The sequence below is a fragment of the Scatophagus argus genome, chromosome 13, assembly GCF_020382885.2.
Source record: "Scatophagus argus isolate fScaArg1 chromosome 13, fScaArg1.pri, whole genome shotgun sequence".
Classification (NCBI taxonomy): domain Eukaryota; kingdom Metazoa; phylum Chordata; class Actinopteri; family Scatophagidae; genus Scatophagus; species Scatophagus argus.
In genome coordinates, this window is record NC_058505.1 from 20,904,987 (window position 1) to 20,931,519 (window position 26,533).

General features: G+C 40.5%; 1 protein-coding gene across 1 annotated transcript; it reads left to right on the plus strand.

Annotated features, from left to right (window-relative positions):
- On the plus strand, positions 1-26,008 carry rab2a (RAB2A, member RAS oncogene family). The gene is made up of 8 exons (XM_046407776.1): positions 1-218; positions 9,385-9,456; positions 10,881-10,948; positions 13,569-13,651; positions 15,020-15,112; positions 15,814-15,925; positions 20,079-20,147; positions 23,275-26,008. The coding sequence occupies exons 1-8, from the start codon at positions 173-175 to the stop codon at positions 23,368-23,370; spliced, it is 639 nt and encodes a 212-aa protein (XP_046263732.1). The 5' UTR covers positions 1-172; the 3' UTR covers positions 23,371-26,008.
- Positions 26,009-26,533: the final 525 nt, after the last annotated feature.

Below are 26,533 nucleotides of genomic sequence, written 5' to 3' on the forward strand. Positions count from 1 at the left end.
CGAGGGCGGGCCGTGTGACGTAGAGCTGAGGCTCTGGCTGTTTATTGTTCCTTCCTCACCGCCGACAGAGAAAAACGGGCTAAGAAGCTGTCAGCTATCTTTTTCACACGGTTCACGTTTGGCTTAGCGAAGGTGTAACGGTCAAGACAACTCACTGTACAAAACAGGGGCCATGGCGTATGCGTACCTCTTCAAATACATCATCATCGGAGACACGGGTAAGCAACAGCAAGTGCCAGCTAGACTTGTTAGCATTTAGCTAGCTCTAAACGGTTAGCTAGCGCTGTATTTCCGCAGTGTTGGATAGTCCAATGACGTGGTAAAAGCAGAGACGCAAGGGGTGGGATGATACCTCCTATTCAACACTGTTAATATATTTGGATAACATTTTAATACCCTGACAGTGCTAGAAATGTATACAGCCACCCCGACACAATCTTTTCCTACACTAGTATAGCCGAGCCGGGTTGACACTGGGATATCAGTGTTGGGCCTTTTGTCCGTTTGCGTCGAGGGTGGGGGTGTTAGCCACAGCTTGCTAGCTCAGCTAACTGCCATCTAGCATTAACGCGAGCTGTTCCACTAAATAATTAGTAAACATCTGTCGTGGCAGCAGATTAACGGTACATTATACCTTGGTCCAATAAACAAACACACGTACAGTCCATTCACTTTTTTGATGTGCACTCATCGTCAAAAAACATAGTTTACATTAGCGTAACTTCCCACAGAAGGCCAGAAGCTATAGCCTCTAATATTACCTAAAATGGCGTAGATCACTTGTTATGATCAAATATCTGTTGCATAAATTGGACTTGTTGGCATTCCTGTCTTTATTTGTTTTTGGAACATTGCAGGTTTTGCTATTGTTTGGCCTCCTGTGTGGAGAACCAGTGAAGCTGTATTAAATGTTGTCACCTGTTAACTGTTAGCTGGCTGTCCTGATGAGGGGCCTGATCAGTTAGCTTGCAGTATGACAGCAGGTGCATTTGCAATACTGCTGTATTACAATGATGATGCACCAGTGTTGGAAAAACAGACAGTCATATGAGGTAGAATGAGAAATGTGCTCGGATTATTAAGTACAGGAAACCAAATCAAAAACTTGATCCAAATAATAAAATACGTTTCCAATCAAGAAAGCAATCAGTAAATGATTAGGAAATATTTTCATTCCACGTTTTTGTTTTGTATAGACTTCCAAATCAGGAAATAGTGATTATAGTGTAAGCTGTTAAAACATATTTGCATTGTGCATATGTGTTTATTTTAGATGACTGCTGTGGTGGGCTACAAGTTAACTACAGTGTTATTGCGAAACAGGTTCATGTTTTGCCTGCTGTTGTTGTTTATCTCTAGTAGCGAGTGATGAAGAGAGCTGCAGCCAAGGTCCTAGCCTGATATCATATGTGCCTTCACCAGAAATACTCTGAGCAATACACGTCCAAAGCAGAGTTTATTTTTCTATTTTGATCCTGTGTGGTCAGCGTTTCTTAGAGGCTTTGAGGAATCTTTAGCAAAATGAGAAAGTGCCAATGATCACTATGATAATAAGTTTTAGTTTTGCAGTTTTAGTACCCCTAAACATCCTTTTATAATGCAACCTGGGAAAAATATTGTCTGGTTTGGTGTCCATGACACATCTCAGATATCACAAAATCTGTTATATATAAACTATCATGTACATCATCATGTATTTATTCAGCTTTAAAAAAAAAAACGCACATCTTTTTAACTGTAGATTTTCTTGAACTTTAAGTATAATAAAACTGAAAAACAAATAAAACTCTATTATTATTGTAAATAATTCTTTGATAAATCACGTGTATTATAATGTTGTTTTTATGTGATATACTGTATACAATGTGATAAAAGATTACTGAAGTGCTCATCAGTATAGTAACAGCAGATAGATTTGCACCAGCATCCAAGCAGCAGATTGCTTGACTTGGTTTTCAGAGGTATGGCTCACTTGCACTGCACTTGTGCTTTAACTGCACCGCACATGCCCCAACCCGGCTGAAAGTGAGTTTGGCTTTTTGGGTGAAAGCACACTGGATTTATAACTCAAGACAAAACAGGAGCATCATTTTGAAAAGGAATTCAGCACAATAATTGTTTTATCTCAAACCTCTTATTTGAAACTCATAATTGAAAATAAAATTTGACTAATCGCCCTACAGTCATTCTCGCTTTTTGAGAGGCACTAAAGATTTGAAACATTTTTTATCCTATCACTGTGAATATCACTAATATGGGTGTAGAGTTCTTGGGACCTTGTCAGAGATTCACAGAAGCTTGCAAACCTTATTTCAACCACAATCCCAGTTGGCTCACCTGCTCATTATAAAGGTTTCTGTAAAAAGTTTGTTGCAAAGATCGGGGATGGCGTGGTGGTAGATTTAATTATATATCTCTGTAAAAACGTGATTTTCATTTTGGAATGAAGATCTGATGATGATGACGGTACCCAAAGCTGCAGGCCAGCAAATGTTTGAAGTAGTAGCCAGTTTTATTGGATATGTTGGCTATTTCTAGATCATGTGATTTCTGTCAATATAGATCAACAATTAAGCTGGTTAATGTAGTGCATGTATTCAACATAACCTCGCAGGTCATAATAGGGCAGAAACATAGCCTATAGAGTGTACATTTGTGAATTATTTTGTGTTATAATATGACTGACTTCATAATGTGAGCTGCCTTTGATGGACTGTGTTTAGGGGTGTTATCTAATTGTTTGCTTAGGGTAATTTAAGCCTGAATAAGCAGTCAGTCAGGTTTTGTTAAACATTGGATTCATTCTTTAATTTGGGTAAGTGACTTAGTTAGATCAAATTCATCCAGATAGAGAGGGAGACTTAATTCAGAAGATTTCTTTTTCCCCAAAGTTGACACCAACCAGAAAAAAAGTTGCTTTGGTAACTTATGCTGGCATAACCTTTTTTTTCCATCTTTGAGGCTGTAACTAACGTATCTTTGATATTTTGCTTCATAGTTGATTAAAATGTTAAGACATATAGAAAAAAATAGATGCTTTAGTTATGCACATATGACACAAACCCCTGAATGAATACTGTGGTTTTCTTATTTGTCAAGTCAGCGTGTACATTTTGAACAGCACTGTATGACCGCGTATCTCATGTGAAGAGTAGGCATAAGAATGTTAATCCCATGACAGGACAGACATGTGAGCATGTGTCAGTACTGACATCAGCCAAAATGAGTTTAGGATATCAGCAAAAATCCAGTGTCTGCATCCTTAAAATGGAGATGAAATCATTTTTGTCCAATTGTCTACAAATCGTATTGTACTTAACCATCACTAATAAGTTAGTGTAAAGAGATTGCTTCAGCACTGATCAGCCCTATGTATTATCACCAATAAACAATTCTTATTTTCTTGAAAGCAGCTTTTATGAGGAGAAGAATTAGAGAAAAATAAAATGGCTTGGTCATATTTGTTTACCAAATAGCCTCTTGCTTTAGAGGTAGAAATGCTGTAAAATTTTATATCTTAACTTTTCTAAAATTATTATATTTATTATTTTACTTTTGTATCTGTTTCATTTTGCCAGAACTGTGCACCCTCATATTATAATAATTTATATAATGACCTGTCAGGTCCTTATGTGGACCCCCTGCACACTAATGTGCATTCACTGTGTGCTACTTTGTACAGCCAGATGTTATCAGCCCTTCATTATCTGAAGCTGTTCATGTCCTGCAGTAGTTTGACATGTTTCAGTTAAATGTGTCTGTTTGTACCCGACTACCTGCCACGTGGGGTCTTGATACACAAACAAAAATGGAGTATCACACAAACAAGACCAGTAACATTATCCAGAAGAATCTCTGGTTTGAATTGTTGCCGTATTGCTGCTTTTAAAGGCTTTGGTGGTCGCAGTTAAATCCTGACGTGCACGATGCAGACTGTTCAAACACACGCCCGGTTTGTTTGAACTGTGTGACAGGTCGTTCTTCTGAGTTGTCCAGTAGGACTCCTACAACCAGTAGTAGGAGGAAAATTCCACCATTTGGTTCATCGGGTTGGCTCAGATCTGTGATAGGCATCAGCACTGCACTCAGAGAATGAGGAAGAAAAAGGTTTTTTTGTCTGTAGTTTTGTATGCACATTTGTAGTTGTAAATGGCATTAGTTGCATAAAATTATGTTCTCAGTTTTTGTGCTGCTTTAATTTTCTAGGGACACATCAGGTGTTACATTAAGTCCTTAAACTAAACGGGTGAGCCTGTGAGTTACAATCCAAAATATTCCTTTACATCTTACTGTTTTCTAGTCATTTAAAAACATATGTTCCTTAAAACCAGAAGCAGCCTGTAGTGCAACGAGGATTCTCTTTCTTTCTTTCTTTGGTTTAGACACTGATTCTCGATGTGTCATTGATGATTTCCAAAATGTGAAAACTGTTTAGAGATCAGTACTGACTGGGGCATCCTGTTGGTCCAGAGCTTCAAGATGCTTACAGTATAAAAGCAGTTCCGACTGGCAAACTTTGTTGCATGTCATTCTCCCTCTTTCTCTACTAATTGCCAGCTCTCTCCTGTATGCTGCCTAATAAAATCATCAAATCATACTTAAATACTAAAAAACAACGTTTAGTAAAAATACTTTTAAAATTAAAACCTGTTCAGTCCCCTGTTCAGTATTGGAGTGACTCAAGGACATTCTTCTGTGATGATATGATGAGAGTGATTGAAAGGCTCTGGTCAGTTGAAATAAAAGTTGTGAATTCTGTATTAGGATGGATTTTCTCCAGCCAGCCTGTCCACTGATCTGGTTGGCAAAAAGACAGACTGACTCTGAAAGAAAATTATAGTCTGTGTTCATGTTTAAAGCTCCAGAAATAGACTCTGTTCTATGGAACGCTGCCTGTAGGTCTGCAATTGTCCAGAGACTTGCCACTTTTTAAAGAGGTTTGACCCCTTTCTCAGAATTTTGAAGTGCATTGTGGATTAGACAAGCACATTGGCTTTGAATGACTTAGTGGTCTCGCTTTATTAATGTGTGTTAATTGAAATAAATCTGTAAACAAAAACATTTCTTTCATGCCTAGCCATGTGTCCTTTGCTTTTCTGATCTCTTATTTTGTTTTTACGTTTTGAACTTGTGGTTGGTGATGAGGCTACACTATTTAATTCAGCATGTTAGGTCTCGTCCCTGTCATGTGAACAGCCTGGCTACATTATCCAGTGTGTTAGTCAGCACTGTGAGTAGTTTAAGTGGTTAGCTGGGCGCACCAAACTAGTAATGACAAACGGCATCTTAACTGAGCCCTATCGTGTGACTTGACTTGCCCAGATTCACTATGTTAACCACCTCATGGACAATACTGTACTCTGACTAATGCATTATAAATTGTTTTTCACCTGATTACAGTGTATATTGGTGTGTGTGTGTGTGTTTGTTTGATGACTTGGCCACTGACATGAACCATAGGAAGCTGCATATTAATGTATATTTGAGACTGGAAGCTCAGAAAGCAAGTCAAGAGATGCACTGATTGCAATTTTCTTGGCAAATTCTGATTTATTTTGTTTTGTTTGCGAGTATAATCTGCCAATACTGATTTTTGCCAGTTCCGATTTTCTTTCTAAGAACTAAAATTGACAGCATATACAAACAAAAATCAACTTTTATTCAATGCAGAATTTTACTTTCATAATAAAAGAAATGATTAAACTTTACAATTTCCTCTCATCATTTTACAGTATGCTTTCAGTTCTCCAGAATTGAGGTAATTTATCAGATTTCTGAAGCCTCTATTCCAAACTCCGGAGAACAGCTGATCATCACGGTACCCCACAGTTTTCTTTGGCCTTACATTTCTTCTTCACTCACAGTGAGGACATTCCACGCTAAAGACATGTTAGTGTGCGGCTGTGACATTATTGCCTGCATTGCTGTGTGGCACACACAAAAAACGGCCCAGATCGGAGTCTGAGGTGCGGGAGACTGACCGGCTGGTCTCCGGTCCAGGCTGAGCGCACTGAAAACGAGCCCATTCTGGTCCCTGGTCGGTTGATCTGTGCAGTCTCTGACTGTTGACCACACAGTCCGTCATTTGGCAGCTCCAGTCTTGTGGCTGGGTGTCGGTTGTCATGCTTGAAGGTACCTCGGTGGTTACTGTTGGAGGACGGTTCATCTGGGCAGACTTCAGGTCAGATTTCTCAGCGGGGATTGCGGTGCAATCTGCTGACCTTGCTAAGCTTCATATTACTGCTGTAAACGAGTACAGATACAGAACAGCCTTCTGAACACTTCAACACATCTGCAGCACAAGATATGAGTTGAAGAACTTGATGGATCTTCCTAATGACTAATTTTGCTGATGTTGAAACAACAAATTTAAACTTGTCAGTTTGTATGAAAGTAAGAAAACACACTTAAGGTTAAGCAGTGTCCAAAAACAAAAAGAAAAGAAAAACTTGTTTATAAGAGCCATTTGAAACTGTGAATCACATTCTTTCAGCTGGTGTTGTTAACATTAGTAACAGATTGATTTATATTTACTGTCAGTATATTTGTTTTCATTTTATTTGTATGTTCTTAGCCACATTAGGGGCCTGTAGCGATGGCTGTTTTGGGATTGGTTGGTTAGTTCAGTGTTTTTCTCCAGAGTATCTATTTCTTTCTTTCTTTCCTTCTTTCTAGTTCTGATATTCAAGTTTCCCAAAGATGAACTCTTAGAATTTTGATGACATTAATGATAAAATGTTTGCAAAACGAGTGGCATGCACATACGGTAAGCCTAAGCTATACTGTGCATTCAGTGCTTATCAGCAAATGTTAATGTTGTCATTGTCGTTAGCTCAAAGCTCCACTGTGCCTAATCGTGCTTGCATTGTAGTTACTCAAATACAAAAGAGCAGTTAATTTTTTTTACATTTTTTTTTTAATCAGCCTCTGTTTTGTCCTCTGAAAATCTTCACTTCTTAATATTTGTGACCTAGTGTAGTGTAATTTTTAAAGGCCTAAGGTGCTGCTGCGGAACATCTTGCTCATGGCTGATTTTTCTGTCAAAGCTTTGTCATGGTTAGCATGTAGATTATTTTAGTAGCTGTGAGCCTACCACTTACAGCAGACTAGTACTTATCTCATCAGTCCACATCTTTTGAATCCAATATGTGTTTGCATTGCCAGAGCAGCTAAATGAATCCACCTGTCAGTCATCCAGTCAGTCTAACCAGCTGCTCAGTCACCTGGCTGGCTTTTAGTTTTCTGATAGCCCAGCAGGTGTTTCTACAATTTGAATTACTTATACATGATAATAGCCTGTGATTTGCTGAGGCATTATTACCTCAGCAAGAGGCTTTAGCCAAGACCTTGCACAGTAAGATGTTACGTAGTTCTCCACTAATGATGACTGACTGTAGCCGCTCTCACTGGTTTTGTAAGCACATCAGGGAGGGGTAGGCAGAATGGGCCTATAACAATATCACAATATTTCACTGCTTCATGGTTACCATGTGAGTGGTATGATGTGATCATGTCAACGAGCCGAACTATTGCCGTTATTACTATTATCATATTATTATCATGCTGTTATAAAATAAAAATCATATTAAAAAAAATAAGGAGGTTCTGATTGTGGGCTCCCATAGACAGTTTGCTCATTCTCTGCTGTTATCTCTTGGGTAGAAACAGGAAGTTGTGCAGTGCTCCAACGGTCTACCAGTTTTCATTTTAGCTCATTTATGCAAAATGAGAAAACATAGCAAGGGAACGCTCGATTGCTCAATGATTCCCCTGTGTTTTATGTAGAAGAGTGTGATGTTAGCAAGTGTTTGTTGACTACACGCACTGTGACTGTGATGGAGGTGACGATATGACTGTTAACCACTATATAACTGCCCTTGTGATCCTTCCATGTTTTATCATCTCTCATCATCATAACACAGTGCCTGCCCAGCAACGCTGCTGCCTGGCAATGGTAACCCTTGGAAACCGCGAAGGAGGAAGACCACGTCCGTCTCTGTCACCTCCTTGAATATTTGTCAGTTTCTCTTTCTGGCCATCTCATTAGCATCATTCTTTTCTCTTCTCACCCTACCCCCTCCTCCCATCTATTGCTTATTATTATTTTCTCTCCCACACAGGCATACTTAAATGTGCTCTCTAACCTCAAACCTCTGAAACATTGAAACATTATTTCTTCAGGCTTAGAGCTGAAGACAAGCAAGTCAGCAGCACTGATTGATAAATACACTTGGACTGCAGCAAATTAATTTCTGGCTTCAGGTGTCTGAGTTATCAAGTTAGAATTTTTCAAAAGTTGGAGTCATGTTGGTACAATAATTTTTTCCAATTCCCTGTGAGACTTGCAACTAATTCTTATTTTTGTCTTTTATTTATTTCAATGAATCATTGAGTCTCACCAAAATACCCTTAACTCTTTCCCATACAAAGGTGGCATCTTCTAATCTCTTCTTTTGTCTTACCCAACCGTTAACTCAGATATTTTGTTGAAATAATCACACCAACCGATAACTCAAGTTTCAGTCTAAATTTGAGCGTTTGAGTATCATATTATAATCACATCACTCACAGTGAAAGTGAAACACAGATAAAGCTGTGTTCAACAGACCAAGGGAGGAACAGTGAGGTTGAAACTGGTTGCAATAGAGCTGCTGCTGCACAAACCTGTTCTGTGTGTTTCTAATGCTTACGAGTTTGTTTTTGCAGTGTGCGTCAAGGAAACAACAGCTCATTGTTTTATTTGACATATTGCATCTTCATGCAAACATGACATGATGCTTTTAATAAATAAAATCCAGTTTTGTAAGGTTACAGAAATGAATGTTGACAGTCTTTGTCCATCTGAGTGTTGGAGCATCTGTGGCAGTCTGCAACATTAAAAACTGAAGTCATATGTGGAGCAGTGTTAGTAATGAGCGGATTCATCAGTACCATCAGGAAAAACAACAGTGGCATCACACATACAAAGAATCCAGCTGGTCAGTTAGCTCAGTAACCATTAGTTCGAGTTAACTGAGCTGACTGAATATAGCTTGGAAAAATAACGTGTAAACTCCCTGCTGGGGTTGTTTGAACTGCATGATGACTCCATTATGGCCATGTAAAACTTTAATGAATTGTATAAGGCATTAATTAGTGTTGTACATTTGTAACTTCATGCTGGGGGTTTTCCCTACAAACAGTGGCGTGTCTGTGCTTTGTGTTGAAGCTCAGAATGGGAAAAGTAATAGATTTTCTAATGATGTTGGCATGTGTGGTATTTTATTCTCAGCACATGTGACATTTAATCTGCAGTGTGTTCGTGCTTGTACGTGTGAATCTGCGATCGCTGTTCCGGCCTTGCTGCTTTAGACCTTCTTTAATCATGTGTGTGTCCTTTTTCAGGTGTGGGGAAGTCATGTCTATTACTACAGTTCACAGACAAGAGGTTTCAGCCAGTTCACGACCTCACTATCGGTAAGAGCGCCTCTCCTCCACACACTAAAGTGACCACATCACTACAAATGTATTTGTTTTTAAATGAATACAATGTCATAATAAAGCATTTATTAATTACAAACTCAAACGCGCCAGTCCAGAATCTGACCAACACGTCCTCTGAAGTCTGAGGTGAAGCATCATCCGTATCCCTGGCAACCTTCTCTAGAAGCTAGGTGGGTGGATGAGATTCCCTCTGAGATGCTGAGGGCTCTGGTGATTGTCTTGGCTGACATGCCTCATCAGTATCGCTGAGGTTGGGGACAGTATCTGCCTCCCCAGTAAAGTTTATTCCAGGGTGCTGCAGGTTCAGGAGAAGGAATGTGGGTTCCATCCTGGCTGTGAAACAATGGAGCAACTCTTTACCCTTGCAGGGTTGTTGGGCAGATCATGGGAGTTTGCACGTCCGCTCTATATGTGTTTTATGTACTTGGAGAAGGCCTATGACCATGTGTCCACCCCGGGGAATCCTGGGGTACCGAATCCAGATCTGGTCCTTGTATAACCAATGTGAAAGCTGTGTCCATATTACTGACAGAGACTTAAACACATATTCAGTGCGTGTTGGACTCCAGAGTTGCCCCTTGTTTCTGATCCTGTTTGTGGTATTCATGGCCAGGATCTCAGACTCCTGGGTGAGCCGGGTTGTCGCTTTTTACAGATGATGTGTTTCTGTTGGCTTCATCAGACTGTGATCACTGCTCCTTAAATTTCTGACTTCAGAGTACCTTCTTTATTAAAATGTCACAGGCAAGCATGAAGCGTTTTATGTTGCTTTACCAGCAATAACCTTTGGTCGCCTACGTTAGCAGTCTTTTATCTAACAATGTCAAACGAAACTAAAACTAAATCTTTATAGTCACCTAGTTCCATTTATGCCATAAAGGGAAATATTATGATGTGTGCTATACAAAGCAACCATTTTTGGCCATTATCACCTATCTTTTCCATGTCAGCTCTGATCACAGGTCAGTTTTGGCATCCATCAAGTAAAAACTGCATTACAGAAAACCTTAATAGAGAAATGCTATATGAGGTCATTAAGGCTCACTTTCACACCACATGTTCGATACAGTTGAAACGAACTGTAGTTTGCCTGTTTGGTTCATTTAGGCTTGTATGAGAGCTGTCATTTGAATTCTGGTCCAGATCAAACAACTGGACTGAGACCATCTGAAGACCACCCTTTTTCTCTTGTTTGTGTCCAACCTTCACAGTTAATGATATAAGCCACTCCAGTCTCTACTAATCATCGTCACTATCAGTTAATTTTTGGTGAGCTCTTTATGACACCAGAGGATGAAGGTTCAGAGGTTCATTAATAAGCAGCCAGACTGATTGAGTCATTATCTAATTGTTCCTAATTCGTATTCTAATATGTGCGTCTCTTTCTGTTTGTTTAGGTGTGGAGTTTGGAGCGAGGATGATCACTATAGATGGCAAACAGATCAAACTGCAGATCTGGGATACGGTAACACATCTGCTGTATATTTTTTCTTTGATATGTGGCCATTAGAGGTCACAACTAGTGATAGGAGTAAATTTTAATCATATTATATCATATTATGTAATCATATAATCAACATTTTTTATCATGACATGTGCATAATGTAGCATAATTGCCCTGCCCTTGTGATACCTTAAACAGAGGTTGTGGAAAGGCAAAGTACAGTAACTAAAATCTTAGTGTCTTCTTCCTGAGAAAATCTAATAAACTCAATAATCTTGTTTGATTTCTTACTACATTATAATGGTAATCAATTGTTTTATTGTTTGCATATATAAAAGGTTGAAATATATGAGTAATTCAGAAAAATTTAAGTCATCTTAGGTGACTTATTAAAATGGCTTGACATGTAATTATAAAATTAATGTAAACTTATTTTGCTTGTATAGAGAAGGGGGGAGGGGATCGTCAGTCTATAAACTTATGTCAGGGTGCTCTCTTGTCCTGTCTGGCTAGCCCTAGCACAGTTTTATCCAAACTGTTCTCGTTATCTACTGTGAATGGGATAGCTGATAATACACAGAGTAAATGTTCCCAGGGGAAACAGGTTTCCCTTTTAACAATAAAATTGGCTATAATACAGTATGATGCTGAAACTTCATCCATAAACAGACTGAACAAGACTGTGGTTACTGCAGTTGGGCTTTGAAGGATGGCATACAGCATTACAGTTACAATCAGATGACAGTATTAAAAAACGCACAATTAGTAGCTAAGATTTGTAATGTAATCTAAAAAAGCAGTGATGTTGAGTTACCTAGAAACAAAAAGGTATATACTACATCACCATCACGGTGTCACCGGTGATCCCCGTGGTTTTAAAAGAGTTAAAGTGTAAAACATCCCATAAGTGAACTGGTGTGGTGGATTACCACGTGTGAATTGTAGGAAACTCTTTGGTCTGAATACCACTTTGATGAGGTCTTAAGGTTTGCATCCGGTGTGAGTTAAGTGTACCGTGTCTTACCATGTTTCAGACAGAGGACACAATTGGCTTTTAACTACTGACACAATCCACTCATGCTGACGTTACCGGGTACATTACCCAAAACTTCTTGTGTGGGTGTGGGGACAGACCAAGAAAAAATATGGGTTTTATTTTTTACCGTGCAGTTAAGCAGATGGCCAGCAGGTGGAGTCAGTGCTCTATGGAAAAATGCTGCTCCAAGCGCAAGAGGAGCAGTGAAGAGAAAAGGGCCCACGACAGTGATGTCAGACCAGCTTTGTAAAAGCCTGACTGCTGCAGGTTTTCCATCCTGCCAGCTAGTTCACTGTCCTCGCCTGCTGGTCCAGGTGTTATAAAGCTTCTGATTAAATGGTCAAAATCAAAGCCAGCAGGGCTTACTGATCCTTACTGGCCTTTCACAATATGCCACCATTACCAAATGCGTAGGAAAAAAAAAAACAGATCATTGTGTAGGCTGTACACCCCATATGAATAAGTGTGTGTGTGCGTATGTGTGTTTCTGCACACAAGCATGGAGGCCAGATGGCAGACAGACACAGTGTTCCCTCTCTTTCACCCTTATTTATCATTTATTCACTAATAGCATTACAGACTGGTTGAATGCTCCCTGAATGACTGACTGACTGTTCTAGAGTCCATCTCACTAGCTGTTTGTCTCACTGACTCACTGGCTAGTCCTGTGGCTCACTGACCATCTGACCAGATTTCTAGCTGACCAACTAACTGACTGACTGGTTTGTTGACTGACTAGTCGTCTGACTCGGTGAACGACTGCTTCATTGCCCAAAAGACTAGGTTCCTGGACGACAGACTGGCAGCCTGGTCCTCTGACTTGCTGAATGATTCACCCGCTGACTGAGTGTCTGGTTGTTCAGATGAGGTCAGAGCTACACAGGGCTGCAGCTGCTAGGATATAGTGCTGTTTTGTTTTCTGCTCTGGCCAGAACAAAACACAGAGAACATTGTTACTGTACATTGGACGGAGACAGAGGATTAATAGATATGGCGGGATGGTGGTGAGAGTGCTAGATGGTGAAAGAAGTGAGGGAAAGAGGTTAGTCAAAGGTATTCATGCAGAGAGAATGAAAAGATCAGTGATGCAAGTAAGAGATAGTGGAGGTGAAAGAGTGAGGGGTAAATGTGAACATGGTGATCTTTTAGGCTAAAGAGACTGCACGCGTGCCATGCAGTTAATGCTACTTTTTTAATCACGTGACGGCACAGCTGATGTGACCGTTCGTATTGCTCATACCCAGAGATACTGGAAGTTTGGCACATGAGCTGAGAGAAAGAAAGGGATTGTGAGAGATAGATGGAGAAAGAGAGAGAGAGAAGTCCATTGTATCCATTTACAGGCTCTGCTCTGTTCTCTCTAAACCATAGCTGTCGGACAAGTGGGAGCCAGACTGTGCTAGAGAATCATGGCTGGTACGGAATGCGTATAGGACTGTAGGTAACCAGGACTGGTGAGGGGATGACCTGTAGGACTGACAGATGAGAGTCAAACTCCAGCAGGATTAGGCTGTTAGAAAACCAAAGGATTAGCGGCTGTCTGCAGTCATTTCAATTATTCACGTTTCTATTTCTGTTTATTAATATATGTATGTGTTTCTGTAGGCTGGTCAGGAGTCGTTCCGCTCCATCACCCGGTCTTACTACAGAGGAGCAGCTGGAGCGCTGCTAGTCTATGACATCACAAGGTAACGGCCAATCAGATGGATCCTACACACTCTCAGGTCTTGCTGCATTCATGAACATTGTGAATTTTGACATTGGAATGATAAACTGTGATCAGACTGCGTCCAGGTACTTAAAAACTTAAAAATACCCCTCGTTCAGCCTGTCCCATTACGAGAATCCTTCCTTCACCATAGAAAGTTGTCACTTGCAGACTGTACACAGGCACGGTATTACATTGAACAAAATGCTAACTCAACCATGCTAACGTGCTGATGTTGAGCAAGTATTATGTTTACCATGTTCAGCATCTGAGTTTGTTAGTATGCTGCCATTTATTAGTTAGCACTAAACACACAGCTGAGACTGACAGGAATAGCATTAGTGTTGCAGGCATTTGGTCTTAATCCCAAAAAAATGTTGAATTGAAAGTGTTTTGGAACTAGAGTAGAAGTTAGAAATCAACAAAGGGAAAACTTTCGACACTCTCTTGGCCCTAGAGGGTAAGTCAGATCAGCAGGGCCATTAGAGTGCCATGGATTTGATTTAATACTTACAAATGTCTGGAACTGTCTTCTTTGTTGCTTTAATGAGACAGAGAACAAATGTATGATTTCATTGTCATTTTAGTCTAACTTTAGCTGCAATTACTACAACGGCAGAAAGTGGCTTTTCCCACAGACTTACCGACCTAGTTATACTGTGGGAGGAGTCCAGATTACATATGAGAAGGTGTAAATGCCACTTCCTGAGGTGTAATGTATCTTTGATGTATTTATTGTTTGCTCTTTTGAGATCGGATGACTATAGTATGAATGGGGCATTAGCTGCCCACTGGCAGCAGGTTAGTCTCTCCATCCAATCAACACTGTCATCCAGAGCCAAATATATTGATCACTACTGGCCAGATTGGCATGAAATTTGATGATCTTCATGGTCCCCAGAGGGTTAATCTTAATGATTTTCGTGACCCTGTGATCTTTTGTCCAACTCTGCCATTAGGTCATACCTTGCTCTACACCAGCTTATATCCCTGCACAAGTCACCGTTGTTTCACAGTAGTTGCCACCTTGCTGAATGTATCATACATGTACTGGAATATAAAAGTAAAAAATTTACCTGTGCCCTGGTGGTCAAATGAGTATAAATTCTGGGTCATACCCCTGGGTGGGATGAACAGGATGAACCCTAACCCTGGTTCATGATTGGATGAGGAGCAGGCAAAATTATTAATCTTGTTTTTTTTTTCCCCTGGTTGTAGACTTTGCAGGAGGAAGTGGCCTTGATGTCAATCGCTACATCCTACATCTACAATATGCAGACGTAGCAGATGCTTTATCTGTGATGTTTGATGTTAAGTGTTAAACTAGATTCTGTGCTTGTTTTAACAGAAGGGACACCTTCAACCACTTGACGACCTGGTTAGAGGACGCTCGCCAACATTCCAACTCCAATATGGTCATCATGCTTATTGGCAACAAGAGGTAACATTGTATTTGTGGCAAAATACATTGCACCTTCACAGTTACATCTTGTCATACATAAGAGTGGATCCCTAAACAAGATGGAACAGCCAAATAGTGGCGTTTAAGAGCATTGTGTTAAAATTTGCCCCAGCTAGCTGGGAGACTGTTAAGGCTCACCTCACACATATGCCTTGTGTTCAGATTTAAGTAAACTGTTGCATCTGATTTTAAGTTAAATAAATGAAGTAGTCCTATTTAAATGAACTCAGATCTGCCTCAAACCTGCGTTATTTATTCACAATGCTTCTGGTGCCCGCTGTTGCATAAGATAGGATTGCATAAGATAAAGTTATGTCAAAAGAGTGCTGTTGATAGAATTGCAGGCCCTGTGAAACAGATTGTGCTGTGGTTCATATAGAGTCTTGTCATCAAAATGTGGAAGTTGCTTCTGGAACAAACCTCAGCTGGTTATTGACAACTCTGAAGCCTCATGCAGTACTCGCTTGCATAACAGTGTTACGTAAGAAAAATACTATGCGTTATGTCCAAAAAAAACTGACACAATTAAAAACACCTTGAAACTAATTTTCTTTGATTTGAAATCCATCAGACCTCACACTTCCCAGTGTTTTGGGTAAACCTTAAGGTAAATTGTTTTTTCCTGATTTAAAATACATGATCTCATTGCAATAATGTGTGTTTTTTGCATGTGTTTTAAGTGACCTGGAGTCAAGGAGAGAGGTGAAGAAAGAAGAAGGTGAAGCATTTGCCAGAGAACACGGCCTCATATTCATGGAAACCTCAGCCAAGACTGCTTCTAATGTAGAGGAGGTAATCACACACACACACACACACACACATGCCGTCGTTGTATTCAGCCTTGATAGCTTCATTCATGCTACCTTTGAATGTGTGTCTGGAATAAGTGAAGTAGATTCCACAAATTGTTTTAGCATCAGTTCACTAAATAGCAACTTACCTGAACCTTTCTGGGTTCCAAAAAGCTTTAAACTCAACATGTCTGCAATACATATTCCTCCCTGCGGGTCAACATCAACTGTAACAGCTTTTTCCTCACTTGGAAATCTATGTAACAAGAGCCACACCAATATTACACACATATTTTGTGCTGGTTCACAGATATTAGTGCTGACTGTTGACATCTGTAGCTGAACCGCTCATTATTTGGAACACAAAGCAAGCAGGATATGTCGACTATCACCAAGCCTTAAGCAGGCTGTAATGCTAGGGTTGGACCACATATGTTGGATTATATCAGCTGTGCATTGCGAATCACAGTTAGTTCAATTCGTGTCACCCGCCTCTGATATTATGCAGTTTGACTTGACTCGTATTTATTGTAATAGAACGGATCAATAATGCAAAGGAGACGAGTCTACCCTTCTAATGAGATATTTTGATTAAAGTCTACACCAGTATGGATGGGTATAATGTTAGCATACCGATAATAGCATTAACCTTAAAGTACTCATTAAGTCAAAAAGATATCTGCCTCGTAAAAAAAATCTGAACTTAGACCTCACTTGTGAATGCTATTTATAGTAAGCATTTTCTGCAGTAGCCATTCATTGTGTTGGTATTCAGCAATTACCTCTCTACTTTTATTGCTTTTATTGCTAGTGGCATAGTCAGCCATTCCCTAACTGGATTCACTGGAAAAACACAACCGTTGTGTGTAATTGTAGGGACTCAGGTTGCCAGAAACAATACTGAGGACATTTCCTCAGCATCCTTAGTGGCTGTGCTCCAGCCCTGTTTTCCTCCTTACCACCACTGAGGTGATCTGTCATCACGGAAGAAGAGTAAGAGTCTCAGGCCAAAATCAAAACACTTAGTGTTGCTGGTTGTGAATTATGAATGAAATATTAGTCATTAGAAGGTAAATGCACAATGCAGCCTTGAATGGTGAACAGAGTTTGTGATGAATGATAAAAATCTAATTAATCGTCGTCGTCAGTGTACAATCTCTTACCCATTACGGCTGTTCTGTCTTGTCCATCTGAAGTCTAAAGGCTCCACCTGAAGGGAGTGTCACACTTAGAGCAAACCCCCAGCAGACCTGACTGTTTATCTGTAGCATCATGGATTGCTGAGCTGCTGCCTAACCCTGGCCTGCTTCATGTTAGCATCATGAAGAACAGTTAGCATACTGGGCTCACTGCTCCGCCCCTCTCAGAGACACACCCCTGGTGTTGTTGAGTATAATGAATGCATGGCCTTGTCCTCAGGGACCCCTTTCTCACTTATCCAATCACATAAATAATCCCATCTTACACCGCACAGTGTGCCAGCCAGGGCCACTGCAGCGAGTGTGTATGTGTGTGTTTGTTTACATTGATTTTTTTTTTCTACCCTCTCTTGCCTGGCCTATATCATGCAAGCGCACACACCCACACCCACACCACTGTCGAGTTGAGCTCTCTGTGGGGGTTAAGATGAGGGGGGAGGTGTGTGTGTGTGTGTGTGTGTGGTATGATTAATTTGTCTCATTAGTGTCCTCTGAATCCTCCTGATACTGCTCCTCTCCTCCCTTTCCTTCATCTCTCCTCTCTCCATCCCTCCTCATCCCTTGACGTCCATCATTTGCTCTTTACCTCCCCCCCCTCCTTCACCCCCCTCCCACTTTTCCATCCCCCCTTCAGTTTATTTTCCTCCCCTTTTCCCCTTTCCCTCCCCATTCAGTTCTTCCTCCCCTCCTCCTTCAACCCCCCCATCATCTCCCTTTCTCTCTTCAGCAGTATATCAACCAGTTAGAGTTCATACATATTCATAACCTCCACCCTGCCTCCCCTCAGCGACATCCAGCAGCCAATCAGTGCGCTGAGTTTGTCGTCAGGGTCTGTGGGTGGACACCGGGTTGATGGGATGGTCCTTAGAGAGAGAGAGGGAGAGAGAGAGATTCCTGTAAGAATCTTCTCATCTCCCGTTCCTATCTTTTTCCTTCCGTCCTTCCTTGCTTCTTTCCCTGAGCTCCGTTCTGCAGTCTCTGATCATGTCTGTTCTTGTTTCTTTATTTTTTATCTTTCTTATCTAATCTCTCTTGTGCTTTAGTAATTCCAAGATATTAGAGAAGAGGAAGTGTAGAGAAGTGTGGAGGAACAGGGGATGCAGTCACATGATGAAGGAGGGAAAGAGGACAGGAGTGAACAGAACGGAGTGCACTGGAGGCACCCTTGGGCTCCTCAGTCTATTTCAGACTGGGTGTCAGTTAGAAGTTCAAGACATATTTTCAGTCCTTTAAAGACCCAGCTGAGAGGCACACTTCTTTTTGCTGGACAGTGCTGTGTGTGGAGGCAGTAGTGTTTCACTGTTCCTTCACAGATTTAAGTGTTTGTGATCTGATGTAAGATCTCCACTTTAGACCCTTGAGACACAAACACGAAGAGATTTTCCCGGGAGAAATGCATCAATACCAGTGTCATAGGCTAAGCTGTGTGTTGGTGTGAGTGTGTTGTCTGCACAGGTCTTATTGTTGTAACCACTGCTGACTTGAAGAAGCAAATGTGCTCTGCAAGGTTTCAGTATTTCCTAACAAGGCCTTCAGTCATATTGTTGTTACGGATATTTCGATGTTGCGTATAGAAAGAGTATCACTACTAAGTAGTTTGTGCAACAGAGAGCACTGACAAGTTGATTTTTACACCGTGAAATGTCCTTTTCATCACATATCTTTGTCTCCATAAAAGAAAAAAACAAATCCATATGAGGAGTGTTTGTTTCATGTGTTCTTGTAAAAACGTGCCGCAGATTTTTAAAATCCAATACATCGATATCACTATCAGTCTCTGCTATTGTTCAGGCTGAAACGTGTATTTGCTTCCAGTGACATAAGATTTCCATCAATGCCACACTGAGGCATGGGGAAGGTGGGGATCACAGGTTTTGGCTTTGGTCTCAACACAGGCCTAACTGTGCCAAATCTGACAACAAACACTGCGGTTCTCCAAGAAATCATACCAGCACGTAAATCCCTGTAAAATCACGTCTTTACTTTTTTACTTCTCTGTTTGTGTACAAATTAAACAAGATAAAGTGTTTAATTTGTGAACTTTAAATGAGCTTTGTTTTCTTATTCATGCTAAAGTAACTGTACCCTGTCTTCAGCTGATTGCTAAGTGTACATTCCTGAGATCCACACCATTCTTCTAATTTCACGCTCAGTATAATAGCATATATGCATTTCCAAAAATGTTGAACTATTTTTTTTAAAAGCTACTATTTTTATTTACCATTTTTTTTTTGTTATTGTTTGTTTTGCAGACTTTGTGTCATGCTCCTTTTACACATTAGAGCCAGACTTTAATTAATGTATGTAATGTGTGCTTTATCCCATTTGCTATAAATCACATATGTGATGCACAGGTTTTCAAAGTCCCTGAGTGCAGTTTGTTAGCCTCCTAGGCAGCCATTGTTATCTGTACCATGCCAGCCAAGTTTGGTTATTGTTTGTCCGCAGGGCGTGTATTTCTAATGACACAGATTGAGAATGCAATGCTGTTTAGCAGCCAACTCTTGAATGTGGAATGTCTGGGTTCCTTACCAGCATTTGACACACCTATATGAGATATTATATTCATGTCACACTTTCAGCCATAACTTTAAAGATAAATAAAGCTGTATAATAAAGACTGTCTTCGTAACAATTTGACACAAGTGCGAACTAATGATTGCATTGAAGGTAGAAAAACACGTTCAAAAATCTTAAAATTTGTGATATATCCAGGTTTGTAGTGAAGCAAAGACATGTTTTTGTGAGAATGTTAAACAGTCAAAGCCTGTTTGTGTTGTTTTTTAACATCTGAAATTTGCATTGAATCTGTTTTGCATTCCTATTGGTGTGTGGGGTTTTCTGTAAAGAGCCTTCCGTAAGAGCTGAGCATTCTCATTCAGTAATCAACATACAAATTTAAATAGAATCTCCTCTTCTCATTCTGTTTCTCCACTTCCTGTCTCTCTCTCTCAGGCTTTCATCAACACAGCCAAGGAGATCTACGAAAAGATCCAGGAGGGAGTCTTTGATATCAACAATGAGGTGAGACACACTGTTGCCTCTCTTTTTCCTTCTTCCTCAAACCACTTCATTCTTGTTGTCTTTTCTTCAGCTGTCTTCTCCTCTCTTCCAGTCTTTGTTCCCATCTTTTCCTCTCCTCTGGCTCTTGTGGTTTTCCTACAGCGTGTGTGGTTTGCCCTGCTCCCTCTCTTCTCAAAAGAAAGGGAAAAAACCCTCTTGTCTGCTTCCTTTGACTCCAGCCAAGCAAAACTCCCTGCGTTCCTCCTCTCCCCTGCTCTATTTTCCACTCGCTCTCTCTTCGTTCCTCAGCTCTCCTTCCCTCTCGCTCTGTCTCTCTCTCTCTCACTTTCGGCATCTTGCCAGCTAATAAATTCCTCACATCCCACAAGGTCTCAGTCATTCAGCAAGAAAACAAACACTCAGCCAGCCAGTCAGCCACTAAGCTGTCTATCCAGCCAGTCAGTAAGTTTGCTATCCAGTCAACCAGATGGTTATCTTCTCAGTGGAACAGTTATGCAGGCAGGAAAGTCAAGACACCAAGGCTGTCAGCAAGTATGCACTTGCCAGCAACTGGTAGTCCTACTACTTGCTTGTAAACCCTGCTAAATCCAAAACACATTTTATGTGTGAAAATGACATGCGTCCACATTGGCTTTTTCAGGATGGTTTCATAACGATCTCCTTCGGAATCATACACGGAAATGTCTAAACAACAGCGAAAAGCCTGTATCTCCTTATCAGAAAATGTCTCAAGCCTGTTGTCCAGACAACAGGTTTGGACTGTTGTTTCCTGTTCCTACACGCTGAGATGAAATGACTATCATATGACTATAAAAATGACTTTACCACTGCACAGCACCTGGCTACCCAGAAGCATTCACGTTTTCCAAAATTTTCTTCGTCCGTGCTAAATCACTCAGCTGTCAGATTGTCAGGATAAAAGAAAGGATACAGCATGTGTATGCCTGCGTGATAATACAGAAACCAGCACCATCTTTGGTCTGTGCTCACGTGTTTTGGAATTTATCTGGCCCTTCAGCCAGCCAGCCAGCCAGCCAGCCGGCAAGTACAAGTGTTAGTGTACTGGAGTTAGCCAGCCAGCCAGCGAGTGTTTTTCTTATTAGTAACAGTAAGACGGAATGAAGGCAGGCCGGCTGGCCAAACCACATCAGCTGACTGGCTGCAAGAGAGAGCGAGGGAGAGAGGGGAAGCCCCACTAGAAATGTTGGCAGCCACTATGAGAAAACACTCACACACACATATTCTCTCTCACACACATGGCCTTAGCTCAATAAATGTGATTTAAAGGCATACAGTGTTTCCCAGAGGCACTACTGCTACTGAGTGTAGGAGGGGGAGTTACACTGAGAGAGGGAGAGAGCAGGGCAGACTGTGCTACAGACACACAGAGAGATGAAACCCAGAGAGAGAGAGAGATGAAAGAGCTGTGTCTCTCTACCACCCACCTGTGTGCCTCTCACTCTGTTTCTCTTCTTTTATATGTGCTTTTCTTTTTTTTTCGCCTCATGTCCTTCAGTACTGCTGCTGTTTCCTTTGCCTTTGTGCAGTGCAGCAGCACCTGTTGCTTTCTCTATGATGTGATCTAATAGAAGCCACTACAGGCGCTTTGCAGTGTTCGTCTCACCATGAAAGCAATGACACGCTCACTCCTCAGTGTTTCTTATGCCTCCGTGCCGGCGACAGCAGTGACCTGAGGCATTATGTTTTTGGATCGTCAGCCCATCTGCCCCATTATCACAAATGTGATATCTGAGCAGCACTTGGAGGGAATTTCCTCAAAATTGGCTCAAACATTCGCTCAGACTCGAGGATGAACTGATTGGAATTTGGTGGTCTAAGGTCACTGTGACCTCATAAAACACATTTTTGGCCATTACATTAAAATAGTATGCTAATTAAAATAATAATAAATGTTGAATAGGTTAAAATGATGGAGTGTTGACATTTCATATCCAGAAGGTCAGAGATCAGTGTCACTGTGTCCTTGTTCAAAAACGCTTTTCTGTCCAGTATACAACACCATATGTTGTGATGTGATGTCATTAAAGGCCCTGTTGATGTAATGGGTCAGGTGGACCAATATTTTGGTCTGTATAGTCTATATGAGTCTGGGTTTTTCTTACTGCTGGACCAATTTTACTCATTTCCCAGCACGGTCGTGTGGTACAACTAGACAGCCTAGCATTGTTACTGAAAACTGGCCTGTCACATTCAGCTGTGCCCACAAGCTGGCTGGAGACATATTTATACCATGGACTCCACATCTCACATTACTGTAAACATGCCTCTGCAACAATTTCAGCTGCACCAGAGGATGGTTACGTAAACGTGGATGGTGCAACGCAAGCTAATATGATAGCTTCATCTCTTCTCCTTTCTCCTGAACATCAACACTGGCATGATCATATGATGTTCTGCTGGTCAACAGCGCAAACTGCAGTACTCATCCCAGCTTTTCTGTGGTTACATTTGTTTATAGTACTTTGATAATTGGCATTTGACCCAACTTTATCTATTAATATTAACCATGTGAGCGCAAGATCAGTTCAATTAATTGAGATCGTATTAAACTAATTAATTAAATTAGATTTAAGAGACACGCATATAGGTAATAATTGCCCATCATCATGAAACAAAACTGTCAAACAGGCTAAAATTGGTGTTTTAAACATCCAAGGGACAAATCGTGCCATACATCAGGTCTCGCATATCTTGCTGAAAATTGACTTTAGTTATAAAAATGGCTATGAATTAGTTTGAAAATCAGAAGTATGGTCATTTCTAATCTCTCTCAGAACCTAATTGTGATCACATCAGTACATTTTAAAAGCATCCTACTGTGAATGGCAAGACAGTTGTGACAGAATTGTTACCAGGTGTAACTCTAACACATCATCTCTGGAGGAGGAAAATGTACTCATAAAATGACAGTGTGAAAAGTAAATCCACAGTCCACAAAACAACACGCTTTCTTGATCATACGTTTACTCACTTGTTGTGATTACCTGTTGACTTGAGTTTTTTCATTGTTTTTGAGTGAGATGTTCTTAGGATGTTCTGTTGTTCTGCCCATCCCCCGACCTAATTTCTGTCTCTTTTTGGTTTTTCTCTGTTTGCTTCCCCACAGGCTAACGGTATTAAGATTGGACCCCAGCATCCTCCCAACAACTCGCCACTGTCTGGTACCCATGGAGGCCAACAGCCTGGAGGAGGCTGCTGCTGAAGCCCCAAAACACACTCCCTGCTCCTCCTCCTCCTCGCCCTCGCCCTCTCCAACCCTCCCTTGCGTTTCTACAGAACTGTCCAGGCCCCACTAACAGTTTGTTAACCCCTCTCTCTCTCTCTCTTTCTTCACTGCTCCATTCTGTCATCCATCCCTCCCTCCCTCCCTCACTGTGTCTTTTTCTCTCAGTCTTTCCTTAGTCTTCTGACCATATCCTAGGGTCTAGAGACTATGTCTCCATAAACCAACCTGACTTCCTACAGTCTCAGGAGGACAGAGTCAGCTTCACCTGCAGATTTAGCCAACAAGTTCTGCAGTTCACCTTTTTTTTGTTTGCTTAGATAAACAGATTTTAATCTTTTTATTTTAAAATGCTGGAATGTGAAGAATTCTCTTCCAGTGGTTTCATTTTGACGCTCATAAAAACAAAGCATCAAAACAAACAGTATATCTTCGTTAACGGTGATTTGACTTTGTCCAGATAGAGGCAGGATTTTGGGTGGAGATTAAACACACTCTTAACAACTGACTGTATGGAATAAATCATGCACCGTGTTGTGTCTATACACACATCTGGGCATGTTCTTAAAGAAAATGACGCAGCACGTTGATAGCGGGACATGTTTCCACATGTTGACTCAGTTTTCATGCTGTGCCTGCGTGTATAGGGATGATATAGGTATTCCAGTATGTCACTTTGTAAGGTGTAGGAGGCATTCAAGTTGCTCTGTATTTTTTTTTGTTTGTTTCTATAAAAACAAAGTGCAAATGATGTTATTTTTTGCATCCTGTCCCTATTCTTCATCATGCTATTTTGTTCTCTCTCTGTCTTTGTGTCATATTTGTTGACTTGCAGGTAATTTGTATTTAATGAACACTACAAACTGGTTGTGACAAAAAAAAAAAAGTGTTTTAAATTGTTTGGGGAGAGAATAAAATACCAAACTGTTGAGTGTGAACATGGATCCTTTTTGGAACAACAGCAAAGCAAGAAAGTTAAAGAAACGTTAAGGGATGTTGAGAGCAGTGGCCCCCATTATGAAGTTAATAAGTAAAAAGAGGAAAATAGATTGGAAATAGAGATTTGTTTTGTTTTTTTAACTATATTTAATGGGCACATTTCTGTGTATATATGGCTCTTTCTTTAAGTATCTGTAGCTTTTTTGGCATGTTGTTGCGGTCTAGTTGTTTCTTTACCAGGGGCTGGAAAGGAGGCCATCTTGGACTTTGAAGCAGCTTTTAAGCATTTTTAACAATTCTCATTTAAACCCAAAGGTACTGAACCCGCCCTGTTACATTAGGGTCGGTGGTGCCCTTTCTTTTAAATGACAAGTATGAATGATAACAGGCTGTTAACAGTACCATGTAGAGGCATTCAGAGTCCCTGGTGGAGAACAGACTCCAACTGAAAATGTCAAGGCGCCTCCCTTTTTAAGCAAGCTAAGATTTCCACCATGAATTAGCTGGCAGATATATAATGTATGCTGTTTAGAGCTTGATTGATGACTGCTGCAATGTTTTTTGCTTCGGGATCCCCAGTGTAATAGACATCATTTAACTATTATGATCATATTTTACTGCTTCGGTTATTGTTCACCCATCTTTCTCACTCCCTCTTCTCTGTCTCTCTCAGACTTTGTGGTAACATTATATCTTTCCTTATTTTTTTATGCCAAATTATTGTGTTTACCTGTGTTTTGTCAGAAAAACAAACAAACAAAAATCAAGGAAAAGACTCTCGTAAGCCCCTATAATCTGTCCTGAAGTCAGCTGTCTGCCTTAACTCCACCACTGTGAGAGATTTGGACAGCTGCTAAAAGAAATGAAACTGACCATTTATCTGCAGATTGGTATCTTACCAGTAACCAGCTAGTTGACGACTCATCACACATGCACAGGTGCACGCTTAGGGACAAAAGTAAAGTTGTAGAAAAAGGCCTAGTTTGAACTTCGTGTATGAATTGGGGCATTTGAAATAAATCCAACCCCACGTGTTAACATGTTTTCTTTCCTTCCCCTTCATGTGCACACACACCCAGCCTGCATACAGTATATGCATGCATACATACATGATGCATACATATATTTCTGTTTATCACACTTAGCTGTTTCCTCTCCAGGATAACCATATAACTGTAGGGAGGTTTATTTTTGGGGTTTCACAGCCGTGAATCTGTTTTCCTCTGCAGTGTGTTCTTCTCTTTTTCTTTTTTCTTTCTTTTTTTTTTCTTTTTGTTCCTAGATATACTCAGACAGTTATTAATCTTATTCTGATGATGATTATTCTTTGTAAAGCAAAATGTAGTATGTGTCTGTGTGTGCGTGTGTGTATGTGCGTGTGTGCGTGTGTGTGGACCCAGAGGGGGGGAGGATCAAGCCAAACCTGACACATCTATCTATCTATGGATTGATCTATCTATCTTATCTATGTGGCCCTCCTCTCGCGCTCTTCCTGCCTCTCCTCCTCCCCCCTTAACGTTATTTGCCGTGTTTGTTCTTTGGAAAAAATAAAACTTAAAAAAAAAGAAAAACTGAAAATGCTATCACAATAAAGTATAATAAAACATTCTAAACTCTAAACATGTCATTTTGATGGTTATGTGGAGATGGAAAAAAAATACAGTGTTTGAAAAGAAAAGCCGCATTTGTATTTTCTGTCTTGTTGTTCGTTTCTTTTTTCTGACTCCAACCTTCCCATGCTGACTTTTCACCATGTGAAGGAATCCGTCATAATGGGTCCACCTGCTCTTTTACTCTGATTTATCCACGAAACTGAGCAGGGAGGTACATGTGCGCCCTTGGATCCGTGCCGTTCGACCTTCAGCAGTCATGGAGATTGTATTCCCTGATGAAGGTCAGCGGAACTGAGAGCCTGCTTAATGAATGAAACATTTTTCCACCCGTATGTAGTCAGGGAATGTTTGCATGTTCATTGTATGTGCATGAGCATTTTAGCAATACCCTACATGAAGTGCCTATGTCACCACATTTTTGAGGCATCAGGGTATGTAAGCGTTTTTGCTGGGATGTTATAACAAGCATTTTACATGCTAACCTGACAACATGAAGCCAGTGAACTGTAGCTTAATTAAATACCACTTTCTAATTCAGGACACTTTAGAAAGGGTTTATAATAATTTAGAAATAAGGGTTGGCTGTTCTA

Bases quoted from the DNA above. Each gene is read 5' to 3' on its own strand.
- rab2a (XM_046407776.1), top strand. From the start codon at position 173: ATGGCGTATGCGTACCTCTTCAAATACATCATCATCGGAGACACGG. The intron at 219-9,384 runs GTAAGCAACAGC...GTCCTTTTTCAG, and splicing joins CATCATCATCGGAGACACGG to GTGTGGGGAAGTCATGTCTA. The intron at 20,148-23,274 runs GTGAGACACACT...GCTTCCCCACAG, and splicing joins TCTTTGATATCAACAATGAG to GCTAACGGTATTAAGATTGG.